Source organism: Echiichthys vipera, assembly GCF_963691815.1.
Source record: "Echiichthys vipera genome assembly, chromosome: 7".
In the NCBI taxonomy this organism is placed as follows: domain Eukaryota; kingdom Metazoa; phylum Chordata; class Actinopteri; order Perciformes; family Trachinidae; genus Echiichthys; species Echiichthys vipera.
Genome location: NC_139832.1, coordinates 28,173,582 through 28,192,527, shown reverse-complemented (window position 1 = coordinate 28,192,527; position 18,946 = coordinate 28,173,582). Strand labels below are relative to the sequence as shown.

At 43.7% G+C, this 18,946-nt stretch overlaps 2 protein-coding genes across 3 annotated transcripts; one reads left to right on the top strand and one right to left on the bottom strand.

Annotated features, from left to right (window-relative positions):
- Positions 1-302: 302 nt before the first annotated feature.
- On the bottom strand, positions 303-6,891 carry usb1 (U6 snRNA biogenesis 1). The gene is made up of 7 exons (XM_083917507.1): positions 6,612-6,891; positions 4,726-4,865; positions 4,448-4,631; positions 3,078-3,131; positions 2,734-2,839; positions 2,107-2,187; positions 303-1,661 (listed from the first exon to the last, which is right to left on the bottom strand). The coding sequence occupies exons 1-7, from the start codon at positions 6,764-6,766 to the stop codon at positions 1,539-1,541; spliced, it is 843 nt and encodes a 280-aa protein (XP_083773633.1). The 5' UTR covers positions 6,767-6,891; the 3' UTR covers positions 303-1,538.
- Positions 6,892-7,949: 1,058 nt separating this feature from the next.
- On the top strand, positions 7,950-12,075 carry znf319b (zinc finger protein 319b). Of its 2 annotated transcripts, XM_083915998.1 has the most exons (3): positions 7,950-8,268; positions 9,547-9,708; positions 9,796-12,075. In XM_083915998.1, exons 2-3 carry the CDS (start codon positions 9,704-9,706, stop codon positions 11,660-11,662), a joined length of 1,872 nt encoding a protein of 623 aa, XP_083772124.1. In that variant the 5' UTR covers positions 7,950-8,268; positions 9,547-9,703; the 3' UTR covers positions 11,663-12,075. The 2 variants fall into 2 exon arrangements, with proteins under 2 accessions (XP_083772124.1, XP_083772125.1); XM_083915999.1 differs by lacking the exon at positions 9,547-9,708.
- Positions 12,076-18,946: the final 6,871 nt, after the last annotated feature.

Here is an 18,946-nt window from a genome sequence, read left to right as displayed (position 1 = left end):
ACCTATAGAAGCCTTTACACACCATCATCAGATTGTGGTGTGTAAAGGCTTCTATAGGTTATAAATCATCTGATTTTCCTCCATTCATCACTCTTTTGCCAGATGTGCAGTCCAGGTGGATAAACACAGATTCAGCTCTTAAAAAGATTGTTGGTAGATTGATGAGGAATAAGATGGATTTGATCTCATTTAAACTGAGTCTATAATGCAACAAAGTTTGGAAAAAGTGACAGGGTGCAAAAAAGTTTCCACAGCACTTTGTATAAAACAAGTAGCCACTTTATTTATATACAGTATTAGAATACATCATTCATATATATATATTTCTTATTGCCATTGACATTGATTGTCTTTGTTGGGACATGCCACATATCTGAAAAGAATACAACATATCATCATTGCACCACTACATGGGAAGGTTTCCAGCTCATTTATGTGGGCCAGAAGAATACAGCTGCAGAGCTTGGGTGCTCTGGGTATACATCCAACTGTAAAGGCAGGAATCTGTGGTTCTGTTGGTCACATATATCATGAGAACCATTCATGCAATCACACTTGGCAGGACAGACCAATTTATAGACCAATCTATGCATAAAGACCACACCCATTTGCATCTAGATTTTAAATCATTTTAAATTGTGTGCAAATCAGTTTTTTCTCCTGCACATTTTGAGCAATAGTCACCAGTCTTGGTACAGAACATCTTTGGACAAAGCAGGAAAATGTGTCCTTTTCAGATTTTTGATGTTCCATACAGCTTTTCTATAGCTGGCCTTCAAAGTTTGCTCAAAAGCTGTGGGCGGGGCTCATCCTTTACTGTCTCGGTAAAAAACTTTACAGCGTTGCAGCAGCAAAGTGGATAGAATTGTAAAACTAAAAAATAAATACATTTTTAAAATGCAAAAACACAATACTAAACAAATCTAAGATTTATATTAGTATAGATACTAAGTTATATTACAGAACAAGACTTATATCCTCAACACTTTGTGTTATTGCAACCATATTTGGTGCCGTTTGTACTATAGATGGTGCTGAAGCAGCGTCATCTGACTATCCGACTGTTAAGTCCTGACGTAACGCCCTTTCAAAATATGATTTCCGGGTCCAAGCCGGTCCAAGCCTCGTATTTCTACAATGCAGCAGTGTCGTGTTCCCCGTTGTTTGAACAGATCTGAGTTTTTAAAAAACAACGCAATTGTCATTTTACCCGATGAAAAAGGTGTCAACTGACGATAGAGGTGATCGTAATTGTTTGCATGTTCTGCAGTCGTGTCTGTTTTTGTTTCGACGAGCGTTTGTATCCGGAAATCGTATTTTGAAAGGGTGTTACGTCAGACTTAACAGCTGGATAAGGAAAGAGCCTATTTGTCTGTGTGTGTGCGTATGCATGAACGTCTGTCCTTCACATATCTCAGGAACGGTCCATCCAGCAGACCTCACACTTGACAGGTGTTCTGCTGAGGACCTAAGGGAGTGCAGAGTGTTCTCAAGAAAGCTGCAAGCAGCACTTCCAGCGACCCTGAACGTGCGCTGCACTACTGTGTCAAAGTTTGGGGCTCCAAAGGGAAGCGAAATGTCTTGTTTCCAGTCTTGCAGCGCAGCTCCACACAGTCCAACTTTAGCAGGAATGCTCCTTCTTCGTGGTCATCAATCAGACTCTAACAGTCAAAAAAATGACACATGAACAGTTATCAGCTGGTGCATCGTGTGTGAGTCATTCAGTCAAAACTACAAATAATGTCACATTAAAGTGGAAGATTATCCACAGAATACTAGTGTAATAATTCATTTCATTACACACAACCACATACCATGGCTTTTCCAACACTTTCAAGGATTTTACTGATTTCGTGACTTCGCTGGCCTGGGAATTAAGATTTTGAAATTCCATGGCTTTTTCGGGTTTTTGACCAGCGTGGGAACACTATACATGATATGGCTGTGATAAACCTGGCTTAGACACACTGGGGCACTTTAACATGGACGAAGGAACAACATTTCACATTTGGGTTTAAAATATACTGTCAATTGTTTAAAAACAGTGAATTGATTTGAAAGGAAAAATGAACACAGCGCTGTCAGTGTCCCAAGCTGTCCCAGTACCTGCATCCCCTGAATGCACCCCTTCATCTGTCCCGTCAAGTCTCCAACACCCCAGGCCAGACTCACATGGAAAGACGGCTCCTAGAACACATACCAGAGGGAACATTATGAAGGTAAGACGTGGATGTGCACAACTTCACATTCTTTTGGACAATATGCTCATGTTTTTCAGACAAAACACTGATGTGCAACCGTTCACTGACTGATCATTATTTCTAAAAATTAATCATAGGAACACTGTGCAGGGTATTTTAATGTGAAAACACAACTGTCCCAAATAAAATAAAATATGAAATGGTTGCTACAACATAGAAGAAGAACCCATTAAGTCTCTTAGACCCTGTAGATCCACCATATTTACCCAAGACTAATTCAAACACACACTGGTTCGGCAAAAGACCTCATACGATCATCACACATCGTATGTGAGTGTTAAAATGTGTCCATCGGGGCGGGCGGTGGCACAGTGGTTAGAGCAGCCGCCCCATGTAAAGACGCTGAAGGACAACCAGGCAGCGGCCGCAGGTTTGACTCGGACCCGCGGCCCTTTGCTGCATGTCTCCCCCTCTATCACCCCACTTCCTTCTGTCCTATATGATAAAAAAGCTAAATGTGTCCATCAGTCACCTCATAGAAAGTGTCCAGCTGGAACTCTGTCATTGTTCTGTCCACTACCTGGACCAGGTCCAACAGCCGAGCATGCCCAGCACACACTTCCATCCCTAGGAACGTCCTGCAGGGGCCAAGACAGAGACGAGTACAGACAGTCGAGCCGAGAAGGATCGATGCTCAGGGAAGTAAAACTGAAAATGGATCTTTGAAAGATAAGTCGACAACTTTTTGGCAACATTAACAACAGAATAGTGCCACACAGATGTTTTATTTTACAGCAACTTGGCTGGTGATCAAGTATATACATAATAAATATTAGCAATGCGAAATAAAGGGGCAGTTAGGGGCTGTGACTGTACCTCGTCCTCTCAGCGTTACAGTAAACCCTCAGTCTCCCTGCTGAGCACACAAACCTGGAAACAAGAAACAGCTAAAATTCAATTCCCACCACAGTCTTCGGACTGTGCAATTCAGTTACTTGTACTAGGAATGACTCCCTGCACATACTGTATATGCTTTTTCTAACACTGGTGTCACACAGAAAAAGATGAAAACATCAAATGCACAACCCTGTTTCCAAAGAAAAACCCATATGTTACGGAAACAAAGACAATCATTCAAATGTTGAAACATTAGAAAAATGTGATTGTTTTTGAAAATATTATCCTCATTTAGGATTTGATGCCATGTTTCAAAACAGTTTGGACCGGGTCATGTTTACCTGTGTGCTGCATCACCTCTTCTTTTAACAACACTCGTCTTGTTAATAGAAGAGTCGGTCTCCTCGTTTGGGAACTGAGGAGACCGACTGCTGTCATTCTGAAGGTGGAATGTTTTCCCATTCTTACTTGATGGAGGATTTCAGCTGCTCAGTTCAGGGTTTCATTTGTCTTATTTTACATTTCATAATGCGCCAAACATCTTCAATGGGTGACAAGTCAGGACTGCAGGAGATCACATTAGCAGCCAGGCTCTTTTACTGCAGAGTCATGCTGTTGTAACACGAGCAGAATGTGGGTTGGCATTGTCCTGCTGAAATAAGCAGGGACGTCCTTAAAAAAGACGTTGTAAACTTCGCAGCATGTGTTGCTCAAAACCTGTATATATGGTTCAGCGTTAATGGTTCCTTCACAAATCTGCAGGGGACCCATGCCATGTGCACTAATGCACCCCCATCACAGAGGCTGGCTTTTGAACTGTGCTGATAACAAGCAGGATGGACCCTCGACTCTTTGGTCCGGAGGACGTCCATGATTTCCAAAAAGAATTTAGGATTTTGACTCGTCCGACCTCAGGACAGCTTTCCACTTGGCCTCAGTCCGTCTTTAATGAGCTGAGGACCAGAGAAGGCCGCAGTGTTTCTGGACCTGGTTTATATACAGTTCCCTCTGTGGTAGAGCTTCAACTATCATGTGGATGCAGCGATGAACTGTGTTCACAGATGGTTTTGGAAGTGTTCCTGAGCCCATGCAGTGATGTCCACCACAGAGTCTGTCTGTTTTTAATGAACATCACCAACATCCAGGATTGGTTTACAGCCTTGTCCCTTGAAACAATGACATTTCTCAGTTTCATAATTTTCAATTTAATATAGGGTTTGAATATTTTGCAAATCATCATATTATGTCTCCATTTACATTTTACGCAGCATCCCAGCATTTTTTGGAAACAGGGTTGTAAATCAAATATAAGTTTCCCTCCTTTGTATTGTTATTTAGAGTAAGCAAACCTCTTGCAGTGCACCAGGCCTGCCCTGAGGCTCTGGATGAAGGTTTGAATCCAGTGATGTCTGAGCACCACCGTCTGAGACAGGCTGAGGTGAAACTCCTCCTGCGGGTTCAAATCCACACCGTGGGCCCTGGCTAATGAGAGCAGCTCCTCCAACAGCTCCCTGAACTCCTCCTCGGGATGGTCTGATGTGCAGAGGAGACAGAGAGAGGGAATCATGCACACAAGAATCTGATACTTGATCAATCAATCCTCAGCAGCACGGCGTGTTGGTCTTACATGGCAAATAAACATAGGTGGCCCAGTTGCCCCTCTCGTGTTTGAAGGAGCGGATGCGTCCACCGTGAAGGGAGCTCTCTTCAGTCTGTGAGCCCTCTTCATCTGGAAACATGGCCAACAGGCAACCAGGAACAGGCAGCCTAATGGAGACACAGCACAAGAAGACATTTCCTTAAAAAAGTGTTTCAGGAGGCCAGCTTGATACATTTCACAGTAAACTTTTTACGACTTGTCATAAAGTTGAATAGACCTTTTCAAAAGGGTTCCATTGCTAGGCAACAGCCTTGGCCCTTGTTAAAGTTATACTCCATAACAATTGAGATACGTTGTTTCTAGCGGCCTCTGTGGAGGTAAAATGTAACTGCAGGCGAGCCCGTTCTTTCAGAGCCTCCATCTTGTCACGTTCACGGTCGCTGTAGCTGTGTTCAAAATCATTCCCTCACTCACTGACTGTTCCCTATATAGTGCTTATTAAATAGTGCTCGATATAGGGAATGATCAAACCAGATTTTGGACACTACACTGAAATTTTCTAACAAATCCTTGTGTCTATACATCTCATATATGTGTGACGGAAGCGGTTGCGTCCAGCCTCATGTAAACAAACGGAGCTGTAAACTCAGTTTGTTTGAGCTGTAGTAGTTCATTTATTTCACAAGCGAGTAACAGCAGTAAGCTCACAAGAATCTGTTGTTCGTAACGCTTCGTAACTGCAGTTAGCTCTCCAGCACCCATTCTGCTTCTTCTTCTCCTCCGGTAAAACACAACCGCATTGCATTGTGGTAAACGGGAGAACAATGTAGTGTACATGCTATGTACAGTCAAATTAGGTGTGCATTGTGGGTATTTTATAGTGAACTATATAGTGAATGAAATTAACCACGGAATTCAAACACCACCAGATTTGTCTTGCTGGTCCGTGGGATTGAACTGTGGGACCCTCCGGTCACAGGCTCGTGTCTCTAACCTTTATGCAAAACTGTTCGAAATAACAACAAACCTCTGCAGCAGCATTCGAAGAGTCCCTACACAGAAAACAAAGCACCAACAAAGTAGTTAGTGAACCCAGAGTTTATTAAAAGAGTGTTTTAAAGACTTACCAACTGGCCCCTGTACCAGCTCCTCTCATAGTAAAGTCCATTCAAGTGGATTAGCAAAGTCAAACCTAAAGGAAGGAGCCCATTGGTGCTTTGTTTTCTGTGTAGGGACTCTTCTCATGCTGCTGCAGAGGTTTGCTGTTATTTTGAGCAGTATAAGTGGTTAAAAAAGATGTTTTAATACCTTCACCGTTCTGACCCGAGCTAATCAGTGTTAGCCACGTCCGGCTGTTAGCAACTGTGCAGGATTTTCTCCGTTAAAAGTTGTTACATGAAAAACAATGTCTCAATGGTTTATTTCATGAGTGTAATTGCAGAAAAAGACCCTGGGATGATTTCAGCTGGAGTTTCACTTTAAGTGAGGAGTTGGGCAAACAGACCAACAGCAGCGTCACTAACATGGCGGCTCATTTAAGTCTGGCCCGCGAATGTCTCCACCGCCTACTGTTATATTCCGCACAAAGGTAGATGGTAGAAGTGCGTTCATTGCTCGGTCAATAATAATTGTTTGAACTCACTCTTTGATAGATAGGAACTTTAAAAACAAATACATAGATACAGATCTTTACGGAGTACGTCTTTAACTTCCGGTCAGCTAATGTCATTCACATTCACGGGAACAGGAATGAAACTTGGACACATTTAGAGTGTTTATCTTTACAACTTAGAAAAGGTCTGTGCTTGTTTTGGTCATGGGTTACAGGTGGAGGAATCGTGTTCTGACTCATCCTCCCTCCACAGTCTCTCTCTGGTACATCATGATACCCCACTCAGCCCAAAGAAAGACACCTTGTTTTGGGAACCTGTTGCTCAGTTCTTGCTCTCTTCCTCTCCGGGCCGCCATTGTTACCATCGTCTTCCTCTTTCGGAGAAGAGCTTTTGCCTGTTGTGTCGGTGGCCGCCTCACTCTCCTCCTCAGAGCTGCTGCTGTAGCCAACCAACATGCTGCTCCTCGGTCACGTGGCAGGACACGTCCCGCGGTACTGACTCCGGGTTTGACCAAAGACAGCGAGGGTTTAACGCTCATGTCCAACGTTACACCGCAGGGAGACGAACAGGTTTTCTCGGCTTTCGCCTCCTGCGCTTCCGCTGTAAACAACCTGATGTGAGGAGAACTGAGGTCCCAGTGAAACACGGACCCACCTCGAATCAGTTCCGCTTTCAGAGGTCTGAGGGTTTGACAGGGAATCTGAGTAGATTTATTTATTTATTTAATACGAACATAACGTTTCTGACACGAATCTGACTCTAAAATGTATTCTAAGTGTAGAAATAATAATAACATACATTAAAATGTGCAAAGACAGAAAAAGGAAATGAACAATAACAAAAACAAAAACGTATTGGAGCTGCTATACTAAGGGAATACATTTATAATTACATTATCTAATATTTTTTGCCAATATATTATTTTCAAGTTTAAAAATATTAAAGACGAGTATTTGTTAAGCCAGATGCATATAGTACTTTGATAAGAAAAAGATCAAATTAATGATGAAAATTTCCTCTGAAGGATATTCGGGTTTGTAGGTTTTACAATATTTTACGAAATATTTTGAAATGTACTCCTGTAAACCAAACTAAAAAAAGAAACATTGAAAACAATCTATCAAAACATGCGCAAAAGCCTCTCCCCCACAATCACACAGTCCATCTGTTTTTTTTATGTCTGTGTAGATATAACGGTAGTTATAGTTAATGCTCAGCCTGAAAGCCTCGGTTAGTCACACTGAAAGGGGAATGTGTCATTATTTGTAATGACAGTTTCTCATTTTAAATATGCACTAACACCTTTGACTGTTAAGGAACACAGGACGAGATGACTGGAATGTTTAGAATAGAATAGAAATACTTTATTGATCCCAAGCTGGGAAACTGATAAATTATTTCGAATGTGAAAATCAAATTAAAACAGAATACAAAACAACAACAACAACAATAATAACTACTACAATAATAATAATAATAACATTGTCCATTGTGTGTGTGTGTGTGTGTGTGTGTGTGTGTGTGTGTGTGTGTGTGTGTGTGTGTGTGTGTGTGTGTGTGTGTGTGGTGAGCGGTGAGCGGTGAGCATGCCAATTAGCTCTTGGATTATTCATGTTCCCGTGCGCGGGCAGGGGCTTCGAAGCTAGCCGATAGCTAGCTAACACTTTATTTTAAAATGCACATGTGTCCTCCAGCCCAGAGAAAGCCCTAGCCCAAATACATGTACGCGTGAAACGATGCTGTTTACGGGGCGATTTGGGATACCGCGGGTGAATCTCCGCACATTTTTATGAGCCGCAAACCCCGTTATTGTCGGCCCCGGAGCCCCAGAGCTGGAACAAGAGAGCGTCCGAGCTCCGTCTGCGGATGTGAAGAAGCGACCTGTGTGGGGGAGTAACGCTAGCTAACCCGCTGTCGTTTTATCTGGATACTCCGTCGTCTCGACTGAACGCTGCAGGTTTGTAAATGCAGCATTTCTCCGCACTGTTTACATGCACCACTCACCAACAAAGGTGTCGGTGCAGCCGTCACTATCAGGCTGTTATTTTCCCTCGGCTAGCCCGCTAATGTTAGCTCCTTCCTGCGTTAGCACGGGGCTAAGCTAGCTAGCTTAGCTACCTTGATAACAGTTATCTTTGCCTGGAGACGAACAACGCTGTGATGCGGAGACGCTGTCTAACACCTTTCTCTCTTTTTCTGACCGCGTTTGTATTTCTGCACAGACAGCGGTGAGCTAACCAGTAAACTACAGATTTAAACATAATACGGCTTAGCGTTAATGTGTCTGAGTGTGTGCATGCTAATTAATGGCCACTTGCTGTGTCTGTGTCCGGGTCTGCGTTACCGGTGCACACCTTCAACTTGTTACAAACTACATTTCATTGCATTTGGATGCTTTGGGGTCCGTCCACATGCAGCATATCATCACAAGGATGTTTTACACGTGTATGCCTTTTGAGTGATACATATGACTGATAACACTGTGATTGGTTCAGGTCTTCTGTCAGAGGTGCTCCGTGAGCCGTGATCATTTGCCTGTGAGGCTGCCAGCTTGGACCCAGCCGTTACAAAGATAATATTGCAGCACCTCCCACAGTTATCCTAGTTTTAATGTCTCTGTTTTTCCTCAGTTTCTACAGGAAAACCATAACTGGCAGCTTAAGCCGATGTAGCAAAATTAACTTTGTAATCTCCACATTTTTTTTAGATGCACGATCCAGTTTTTTCCAACCACGATCCCTGGGCTGGGCGTATCGGCCGACACCGATCCGATCCTACTGTTGAATGAATGAAGCATATACCTTGCCAACATTTAGCCTTGTTAAAAATGTTGCAAATTAACATCCATATAAATGTACTTAATATTATTTATTAACAAATAACAAAGGGTACATTAGCAGCAAACATTAATAAATCGCACTTCCATGTAAAGTGCCCTGCAAACAGATATTTTAAAATGTAACATTAAACCCCAACCGCTGTTGCAAACAGAGAATTGAAGTGACTAGATCACTGTAACTGTATTTCTGTGTAAGATATTAATAAAAAAAGAAATGACTGGATCAGAATGCTGGATCTACCTCATTCATCGCAGGATCGGTGCATCTCTACATTTTTTAAAACTAATTTTGCTGTGAAACTATCCTTCTTAGGGTGTACTGTCCGTGCGATCGGGGGATGTTGGAGATGCAACAAACCTTTCTTTGACTTACCTTGATTCTCTTTTTTTATACAGATGCCACTGTCCGCAAATGAAGTGAAAGTTGAGCCTTTTCCCACATCTCTTCACACAAGTCTGGTCCCCACACAGTAGTTCTTCTCTGCACTGCACTAAATCTCTGTCACAGCCCCGCTGCACCAATAACCCCAGTTCTTCAGTGACACTTGCGGAAATGGAGTGAGTTTTCTCTCCTGTTTTCTTAACAAACCCTGAAGCCTTCAGTACATTGTTAAAATATGTTCCAATCTCCCTTTCTTACTGCAGTTGGGCCACACCAGCCGCCAAACTGAATCCCTACACCCGAGCCCGCATGTCAGAGGCCTGGCAGCAGCATGCAGTTGCTCCACCTCCAGTCGTCCACACCATCCCTCCAGGAGCAGAGAACGCACTGGGCTGTGCCGTGTACGGCATTGTACTGCAGCCAGATGCTACATCTTTACAGCAGCAGCAACAGACTCAGCATGGACAGCACAGCCAACACGGCCAACAGCACAGCGGTAGTCAGCAGCATGGAGGTGGGCAGCACAGTCAGCAGCAACACCCCGCCCAGGCCCAGCAGACCTCCCTACAGGTAGGGACAGAAGGGGGACACAAGTGCGGGGCCTGTGGACATGATATATCCCACCTGGCCAACCCACATGAGCACCAGTGCATGGTGAATCAGGACAGGTCATTCCAGTGCACTCAGTGCATGAAGATTTTCCACCAAGCGACAGACTTGCTAGAACACCAGTGTGTTCAGGTGGAGCAGAAGCCGTTTGTGTGTGGGGTGTGTAAGATGGGCTTCTCCCTACTCACGTCTTTAGCCCAGCACCACACATCCCACAACAGCACCAACCCAATGAAGTGTTCAATATGCGAGAAGACCTACCGCCCCGGTTCTTCGGGCAACGTCACACCCAGCTCAAATAATCCGCAGCAGCCCAGCAGTGATGGCGCCTCAGCAAGCAGCAGCTCATCTATTCTGCCCTTTCCCTCAGCCCGAGACCGGCCGTACAAGTGCTCCGTTTGCCAAAAGGGCTTCAAACACCTTTCAGAACTCACGCGGCACGAAAGGGTGCACACAGGAGAGAAGCCCTTCAAATGTGACACGTGTGACAAGGCCTTCAGCCAGTCGTCACATCTGCAGCACCACCAGCGAACACACAGCAGCGAACGCCCGTTCAAGTGTGCTGTTTGTGAGAAGAGCTTCAAGCACCGCTCCCACCTTGTGCGCCACATGTACGTGCACTCGGGTGAGCACTTGTTCAAATGCAACTTATGTGAGCTGCATTTCAAAGAGTCCTCAGAGCTCCTTCACCACCCCTGCCACCCACAGGGTTCCCGCCCGTTCCGCTGTGCCACGTGCGGTAAGGGTTTCAAGCGGCCGTCTGACCTTCGGCAACACGAGCGCACACATTCAGAGGAGCGTCCCTACCACTGTGACGAGTGTCAGATGAGCTTCAAACAGCAGTACGCACTGGTGCGCCACCGACGCACTCACAAAGACCCTACTGACCGGCCCTTCAAATGCAATCTGTGTGACAAGGGCTTCATGCAGCCCTCTCACCTCCTCTACCACCAGCACGTCCACGGCATGGACAACCTGTTCAAGTGCGCCTCATGCCAGAAGGAGTTCAGTCAGTCAGGAGAGCTGCTCAGACACAAGTGTGGCGAGACGTCCAACACCTCGCCCGACAAGCCGTACAAGTGTGATGTCTGCGGTAAGGGCTACAAGAAGAGTTCTACGTTACAGCGTCATCAAAACTCTCACTGCCAAGAGAAACCTCTTAAGTGCTCGCTCTGCGACCGCCGCTTCCTGTCCTCTTCAGAATTTGTCCAGCACCGATGCGACCCGTCGCGGGAAAAGCCGCTGAAGTGCCCCGAGTGCGAGAAACGCTTCAAATACTCCTCAGACCTGAACCGACACCGGCGCGTGCACACAGGGGAGAAACCGTACAAATGCGGCCACTGCAACAAGGGCTTCAAACAGCGCGAGCACCTGACCAAACACCAGAGCACACACTCCAGAGAGGGCCAGTTCAAGTGTGTTTGGTGTGGCGAGCGTTTCAGTGACTTGGGCTCTTTGCAGGATCACACGGTGCAGCATACAGCCGATGGAGGGGGTTACCCAGTGCCCCAGTGCATTTAAATCCTTGAAGACTTTGTATCTTGAAAAGACGGTCCCCTAAACTCCTGTCCACTTGCCCATACCTAGCGGCTAAACATTAAGCATAACTATCTTCACATTCGCAGGACAGTCCTGGCTATTCTTATTCCATATTTTCCCACCAGTGATACATCAAGTTTTTCTTGCTTTACTAACCCGCCCAACGCCCTTCTATACTGTGACCATTCCGTAAGATCCTGAGCTGATCTCCCCCCTATCCTTTTGGTTCCACCTCTTTATATCTGTCCTTTCCCCTTTTTCTCAGCCCCACAGTCAAGACAGTTGATAGCAGTGGAGAGGCCATGGCCACTTACACTTCCATCAGTCATACTTCATCAGTCTGCTGCAAACGGATACAGGTGCCATAATGCAGGTGGATCCCTTGCCCCCCCCCCACACACACACCTGCTTTCGGATTCAACTCCTCATTCTTACTCTCCTCTTTGCTTTGTCTTGCTTCCTCCTCTTCCTGTTGCTGTTTAACATCAGAACACTGGGTAGTTTGACTAACCTCTCAGACACATGTACTCATTTGTCTTCGGTCAGGTGAAGTACAGTGTTGGAATAACATCTGAATGCACCTGTGTTCTCCTCCCCTTCTGCTGTCTCCGCTGTCAGGCGAAGCACAGCCCAAAAGGATTGTGATAGGCTTCAAGAAATGCAAATAAGCTATGGTGTTTTCCCCCCTATCCCAGTATGACAAGCTGGTGTATCCAGACCTTACTCCAGCACTGAAGGATGGCATAAAACACCTTTTGTTTTAGTAATCCAGAAACAGAGTATCACCTCTTTTGGTCCCAACTCCCTGTGTTCACATCCCTTTGTTTTTTTAAACGTATTATTTATGAAGTAGCCAGTGAACTCCTCAGTGGATGTGAAGGGAAACAGTGTGTGTTAGTTTGGGGATTCATTGTCAGATGGTGAAATAAATCCAATGTACCAAAACAGCAGTATGAAGCAGCACCTGGTCTCAGAGGTGAAGATAACCATTTCTAAAAACCCAAATGATTGACGCCAATCTCACCCTTCAGTACAGACAAATCTAGAACTATATATTTCAGACCAATCTAATGGCCATATTCCTGCAGACGGCAGTGCTGTTCGACTGCTTTGGACACTTCTCCTCTCAGCCTGTACATATTGTGGATGTGTACTTAGCCAGATAAGTTGGAAATGTCAGAACTTGTCTTTCTTAAAACCAATACGTAAGAACTGTTTTTGTATTCTTGATACTTTTTACCACGTGAAATGTTTTAACAAATGTTCTTTTGTTCTTTTTGTAGTCCATGTAGTGATTGTATTGGTATGTTGCAGGGGTCGATCTCAAAGAGCACCCCTGCGTGTGTGTGTGTGTGTGTGCGCGTGTGAGCCTGAGAGTCTGAGTGTGTGAATGTAAACAGGTAACTTCAGACTGTAGAGAATCGTATAGGAAACGTTTCAGCAGACCTGCGCCTTTTTTTCTTTTTAAATTTACTAATCTTACTGGTCTGTCCGAGCTGTTTTTCGCAGGATTAAAACCTGCACTTTGTGTTTAAATATTTTCCATGTTTTGAAAGAACTATTAATACTGTTTTTCCTGTTACATGTTGGGTTGGGTTGAGCTGGACGCCGTGTCTGTCGGAGTGGGTTTCTACCAGAGTTAATGACATCTTTCTCTTTTGAATGCGATGAGATTCGAGTTGCGCTTAAGAAGCCGAGAGAAGAAGTCGGTTAACATGACAGCTGTGATCGCTGTGGTTCCTTTTCCTGTTCACCTGCGGAGCTGTCGCCTCTCGCTCTCCCCCCCCTCACCGTTGATTCAGGGTTTGAGTGCAGTTTTGAAAAGTCAAACAGAGGAGTCCCAGAAAATGGAAGTAACATTTTTTTTCTTAATTCTGGCTGGCAATGTTTTTGTCTTTTAGTTTCAGCCTTAAAAGGAGGCCACAGTGCCTCTCTGCCTCTTCCTCCTCTCCTGCTTTCTGTCTGCCCATCATCCCCATCATCATCATGCAAGGTCAGATGGTTTCACCGGCTATCTTTTTTTATTTTCTGAATCTGGCATTCTAAGACTGAGAACAACTTGGACTTAAAGAAGTACTGTATGTTTTTTTTTCTTTTTTATGGTTTCACATTTGTTTATATCATGTTCTTTTTTTTATTATTAATCTTTAAATTGATATAAAAATCTATATCCCTCTATGGAGAGACCAGGGCCTCGGGGTAGGTTTGGGATGAAGATGGCCGTATTTTTATAACACGTATGCCAGGGATGTACTCAGCTCTCACAATGTGGAATTGTTTCTAAAAAAGCCAAACCACAGAAGAAACAATCTGGACACAAAGATAATGCAGTGTGGTGGTGTTTAATGTGAATAATACAACACAAACACACCAGGGATCATCTATTAGGGGAATATAATCATATTTGCTGAGCAAGTGCTAAAGGACTTTGGCTTGTTAATGGCACTTGCACCTCTCAGCCAATATGAATATTATATTCCCCTAATACTTGACCAGACCCGTAGAATCCAGTATAGAATAGTATTTGGAGTGACAGTGTATGTGTGATATTTTTTATGCTGTTAAAGGACTAGACTTGTTAATTGGTGCAGACATATCGTCAGCTGTGCATAATAACAAATATTCGCTCCAGCTGCAGGACAAGGACCTCATATACTGTATAGTGCAAATGGAACACTTCAAGGTTGAATATGTAGAATCTTTATTAAAAGCTATAGAATACACCCACGGGGCGTTTTGAGGGGAACAGAATGAAATAAAATATATATTTAGTCTGATTTAATATTTTTAAAATGTTTTGACGGGTTTGACAATGACTTCCTGTCCCGTTCTGTTTCCATGGTAGCAGCCAATAGCGTTGGGCATTGCTGGTTGCCAGGTTTGTCCTTTGTTGCTACAGAAACAAGGATCATTTTGAGTTGAGAGCAAGCTAATGGATTACACAGCACTCACAGAAAGACTTCCAGCTGGAGACTGGTTAACGTTAAAAACTGTCCAAATGAGTGGTTACCCTGTATGATTCATCACTTGACTCGGCAACGAACCTGGCAACAAGACTGCTGGAATTCTGTTTTGCTGCTGAGACTATGATCTTGAGACAGTAGATGGTGCTGATCTGCTCATTCTCCATATTCAACCTTTAATGTGTAACTATAATAGTACAAGCCTAAGAATAATTCCAGGTTCAGGTAGGTGAAACATTAAAGGGAGAACTGCACGTGATGCATCTTGATCAGTTCTGGGTTTAAGAACTCTATCCCATATCCAACACACAGTCAGGGAAAAGGAGAGGACACTCTCCTGTATAAGCACAAATTAAATCAGTCCACCCCTCTGAATTTAAGCCGGTGGTGGAGACCACCACCACCACCCCCTCTGTACTTTCCAGTTCTAAGAAATAACCCGTCAGACCCTGGTGTCTCTTGCTCTCTGCATGCTTACTGTGTTAGTTCCTGTGTTCTGTCCCTGGGAACTGGTGCTCCCCCTCCCTCCCTCCCTCCCTCCCTCCTCACAGCACTGTTCCTTCCTATAGCTTTTTCAAATTGTACTGTAGTTTATGTGAATGATGTTGAAAAAAAGAGAAAAAAAAACTTGTGGCGACGTGTACATTCATGCTAAAATTATCTGTATGTATGTAGCATTCAATTACACACAGCACTAACAAATAAAACCTTTTTCATTTATAAACGTTCATGAGTTGTGAGATTATTTAAGCAGGAAATACATTTTTGTAATGATTTTAGTGTTCTCCATGTTAGTTGGCTTCTTTATGCCTCTGTGACAGCTGTGGCTGGAGGCATTATGTCTGCAAATCGTACGTCCCGCTCTTGTGAATGCAATTTCTCAGGAACCCCTGGAGGGATTCTCTTCAGATGAGGCACACATGTCCACCTGGACTCAAGGGTGAATTTAGAGGTCAAAGTAACTGTGACCTCACAAAAAACATTTTTTCCATAACTCAAGAATCCCTACACTAATTCAGACAAATATCAAAGAGGATAAAATGGAGTGAGGACATCAAAAAGGTCAACTTCCCTGTGACATCATAATGTTTCCTAACTCAGGAACAGATGGGGAGACATTTGGTCAGATGCTGAACTGGTGACACTAACGTTGAAACTGTCCTGATTGTTTGGTATGAAGATGTGAAGCATACAGTTTTCACTAGAACATAAGTCTTCACTACATATATAATGTAAGTCTGGACAGTTTGGATGTAAACTGGAACTTTAGCAGTAGTTTATTGACTTGTCAGGAAAAAAAACCCACAAAATGACTGTGAAACTGAATGTTACAAAATGTACTGTAATTATCAGAAGTCAAAGTAGTCATGAAGGATGAGCAGCCCCTGTCATTGTTATACATTTGTATTCTTGGGTTATTAACTGATGTATTAACATGTAAGGAGCATTTTAATGTGTCTAGTCAAAGTGGAGATCATTTTAACATGCTGTTGGGTAGTTTTGGCATATGTATAGTAACACATGTAGCTAATGTATCTAGGTCTAAAGTTGTGTACGGTACATGGGAATCATTAAGGTAAAGGTTAGCCGGATTTGCTAAGCTAAATGGTATCTATGGATCAAAGTGAGCCAGATGATGTAGGGTAAATTGAACCAGAGATTCATTTTATATATGTGTACTGTATACTGTTATTTTTTATTGTTCATAATTTAAAAGAATATCCGCTGTGTCTTTACCACTGCTGTACTAGCATGTTTTTAAATAACCAAGGCAAAAACCTTTATTAAGTGTGGAAAAAAAGCAGTGAGTAAAATGAGAGAACCCTTTCAGATCCTCCCAGTTATTGGTGTTAATCTGCACCTGGTGACATTGACTTCATCGTTGAACACACCCTATTTCTCTGCAGCTCTCCTGGTTACTTTGTGAGATGGGAGCTGCTCTAAGGAGACTGAAACCCTGAGACAGCAGGTTGTCCAGATGAAGGCCAAAGGGACGACCCTCTCAGCCTTCAGAGAGAGTAGGGTGTTCACAGTCTGTGATTTTAAGAATACTAAAACTTTACAAGGTCACAGATTCATTTAAGTCCCTCAAAAAGGCCGCTCGTCCACATTAAACAAGTGCACGAGAGGACAGGATTATGAGAAGACTCTCAATGGGGAATCGGTTCAACGCTGCAGCTGGAGTTGGTCTCCAGTTCAGTGCTGAACAGGACAAGGATCTGTCTCTGCACACAGTGTCTCACTGTTTAAGACTTTCTGGACTGAAAGCCCACTCTGCAGTGACCAAACCTCTCATCAGCAGAAAGAATAAAAAGGCTAGACTTGTCTTTGCTGAGGAGCATGTTGTGTGGACAGAGGAGAACTGGTCCAGAGTGACTTCAGTGATGAGAGGACGTTCAGTTTATTTGGGTCTGATGGAAACATTATGTTTGGCGTAGGACTGGGGAAAGACTGAACCCAAAGTGTGTCAAGAAGTCAGTTACATTTGGAGGAGGAAGTGTCATGGTTTGTTTTCTGCAGCAGGAGTTGGGCCTCTTGTTCAGCTACATGGCAGGGTGAATGCAAATGTTTAAGTGAACCTCCTTCAGCAACATGCAACACCTTCACTGCAATTATCTCTCAATCAGCTGCAACTTTGATACAAGACAATGCCCCCTGTCACACTGCAAAACAGGTGAAGCAGTTCCTCAAAGTTAAGATTAATGAAACAATGAAATGTCCAGCCCAGAGTCCAGATCTAAACCCAATAGAGAATCTCTGGGAAATCCTTGGTGACAAAGTAATGTCTCAGAAACCCACTCCAGTTAGTGAACTGTGGAAGAGAGTTAGTCAGAATGGACCAAGATCAAACCGGAGAAACGAGTGATGTCCTGTGGGTGCAGATGTGGAATGGATTGGATTTACATAGCACCTTTCTTAGTACTCAAGGCTCTTTACAGGGTCCAGGTTCCATACATCCACACAGGCATACATGGTGGTAAACTTCGATAGTAGTCACAGCTGCCCTGGGGCAGGCTGACGAAAGCGTGGTTGCTAATCAGTGCCTACTGGCCCTCAGACCACCTCCTCAAACATACAGCAGTCATACACATTCACACTGGGCAAGGTGGGGGAAGTGTCTCGTCCAAGGACACAACGACTATGACACAAGTAGGGCAGGTTCCCCTCAGACATTGGCCGACCTGCTCTACCAACTGAGCCACAGATGTGCTCATGTGCTTTAAAGTCATTCAAAGCTGTGGCCTCTACACTTCCTGTTCATTTTTGAATCCTACAGAAGAAAACATGGTGGAAATCTTCTCTTCTGACACAATGAACACTGTTCCCTTATTTTACTCTCTGTTTTTTTGCACAAAATAAAGGTTTTTGTTGAAGTGCCTTGGTTATTTAAAAAAACATGCTAACACAGCAGTGGTATAGACACAGAGGATATTCTATCAAATTATGAACCATAAAAAAATAACATTTCAGAAGTAAATCAAGTATTTATTAGTTGTTCTCTAATTGTCTCCACTGTGTGTGTGTGTGTGTGTGTATATATATATATATATATATATATATATATATATATACAGTAAAAAATCTTGTTTTTTTCCATGGACCAAACTCCTAAGACAAAACTCTCTCTCTCTCTCTCTCTCTCTCTCTCTCTCTCTCTCTCTCTCTCTCTCTCTCTCTCTCTCTCTCTCTGTGTATCTATTGCTCATCACCAATAAAAAAAGGATTAAAGGGAAAATTAAACTTGAATTGTTTGGTGTTTGTGTTATTTGTGGTGCCTCTAAAAACAGCATTGTTTGGAAAGTGTAAGTGTATGATTACACACTTACACTTTCTTTTTCTGAGGTCATGTCTTCTGGTCTCTTTTCTTCTGGTATGCAACATCCCAAAGTAACAGTAGATGTCTTGACTGTACCTCTGTCTCACGTTCCTTCCATCCCCATCAGTAAAAAGTGGCTTAGCTCCCCTGCTCTCCCCTATAAACTATAGGCTACTCTTCTCTTTAGGTCATCATCCTATGCCCCCAACATGTGTGTCTTCTGTGCCGCAGCTTTGTCTCCATGAGTCCATGACATCCGTATCATTCTATGAGCTTCTGGTCATGGACATGTCTAAGTAGGTTTCTAAGTGTTCAACATGAATCTGTGACAGAAATACAAACCTGAGTACTGGCCCTCTGTCACATCCTGCTCACTAGAGGGCGCTGTATCCCGGCTACTCAGCCCATCATCATCACCCTCCTCATCTTCACCCCGGCAGCCCAGCGGCTTCACATCCGGGCGGCTCTCTCGCTCCTCTTCAATCG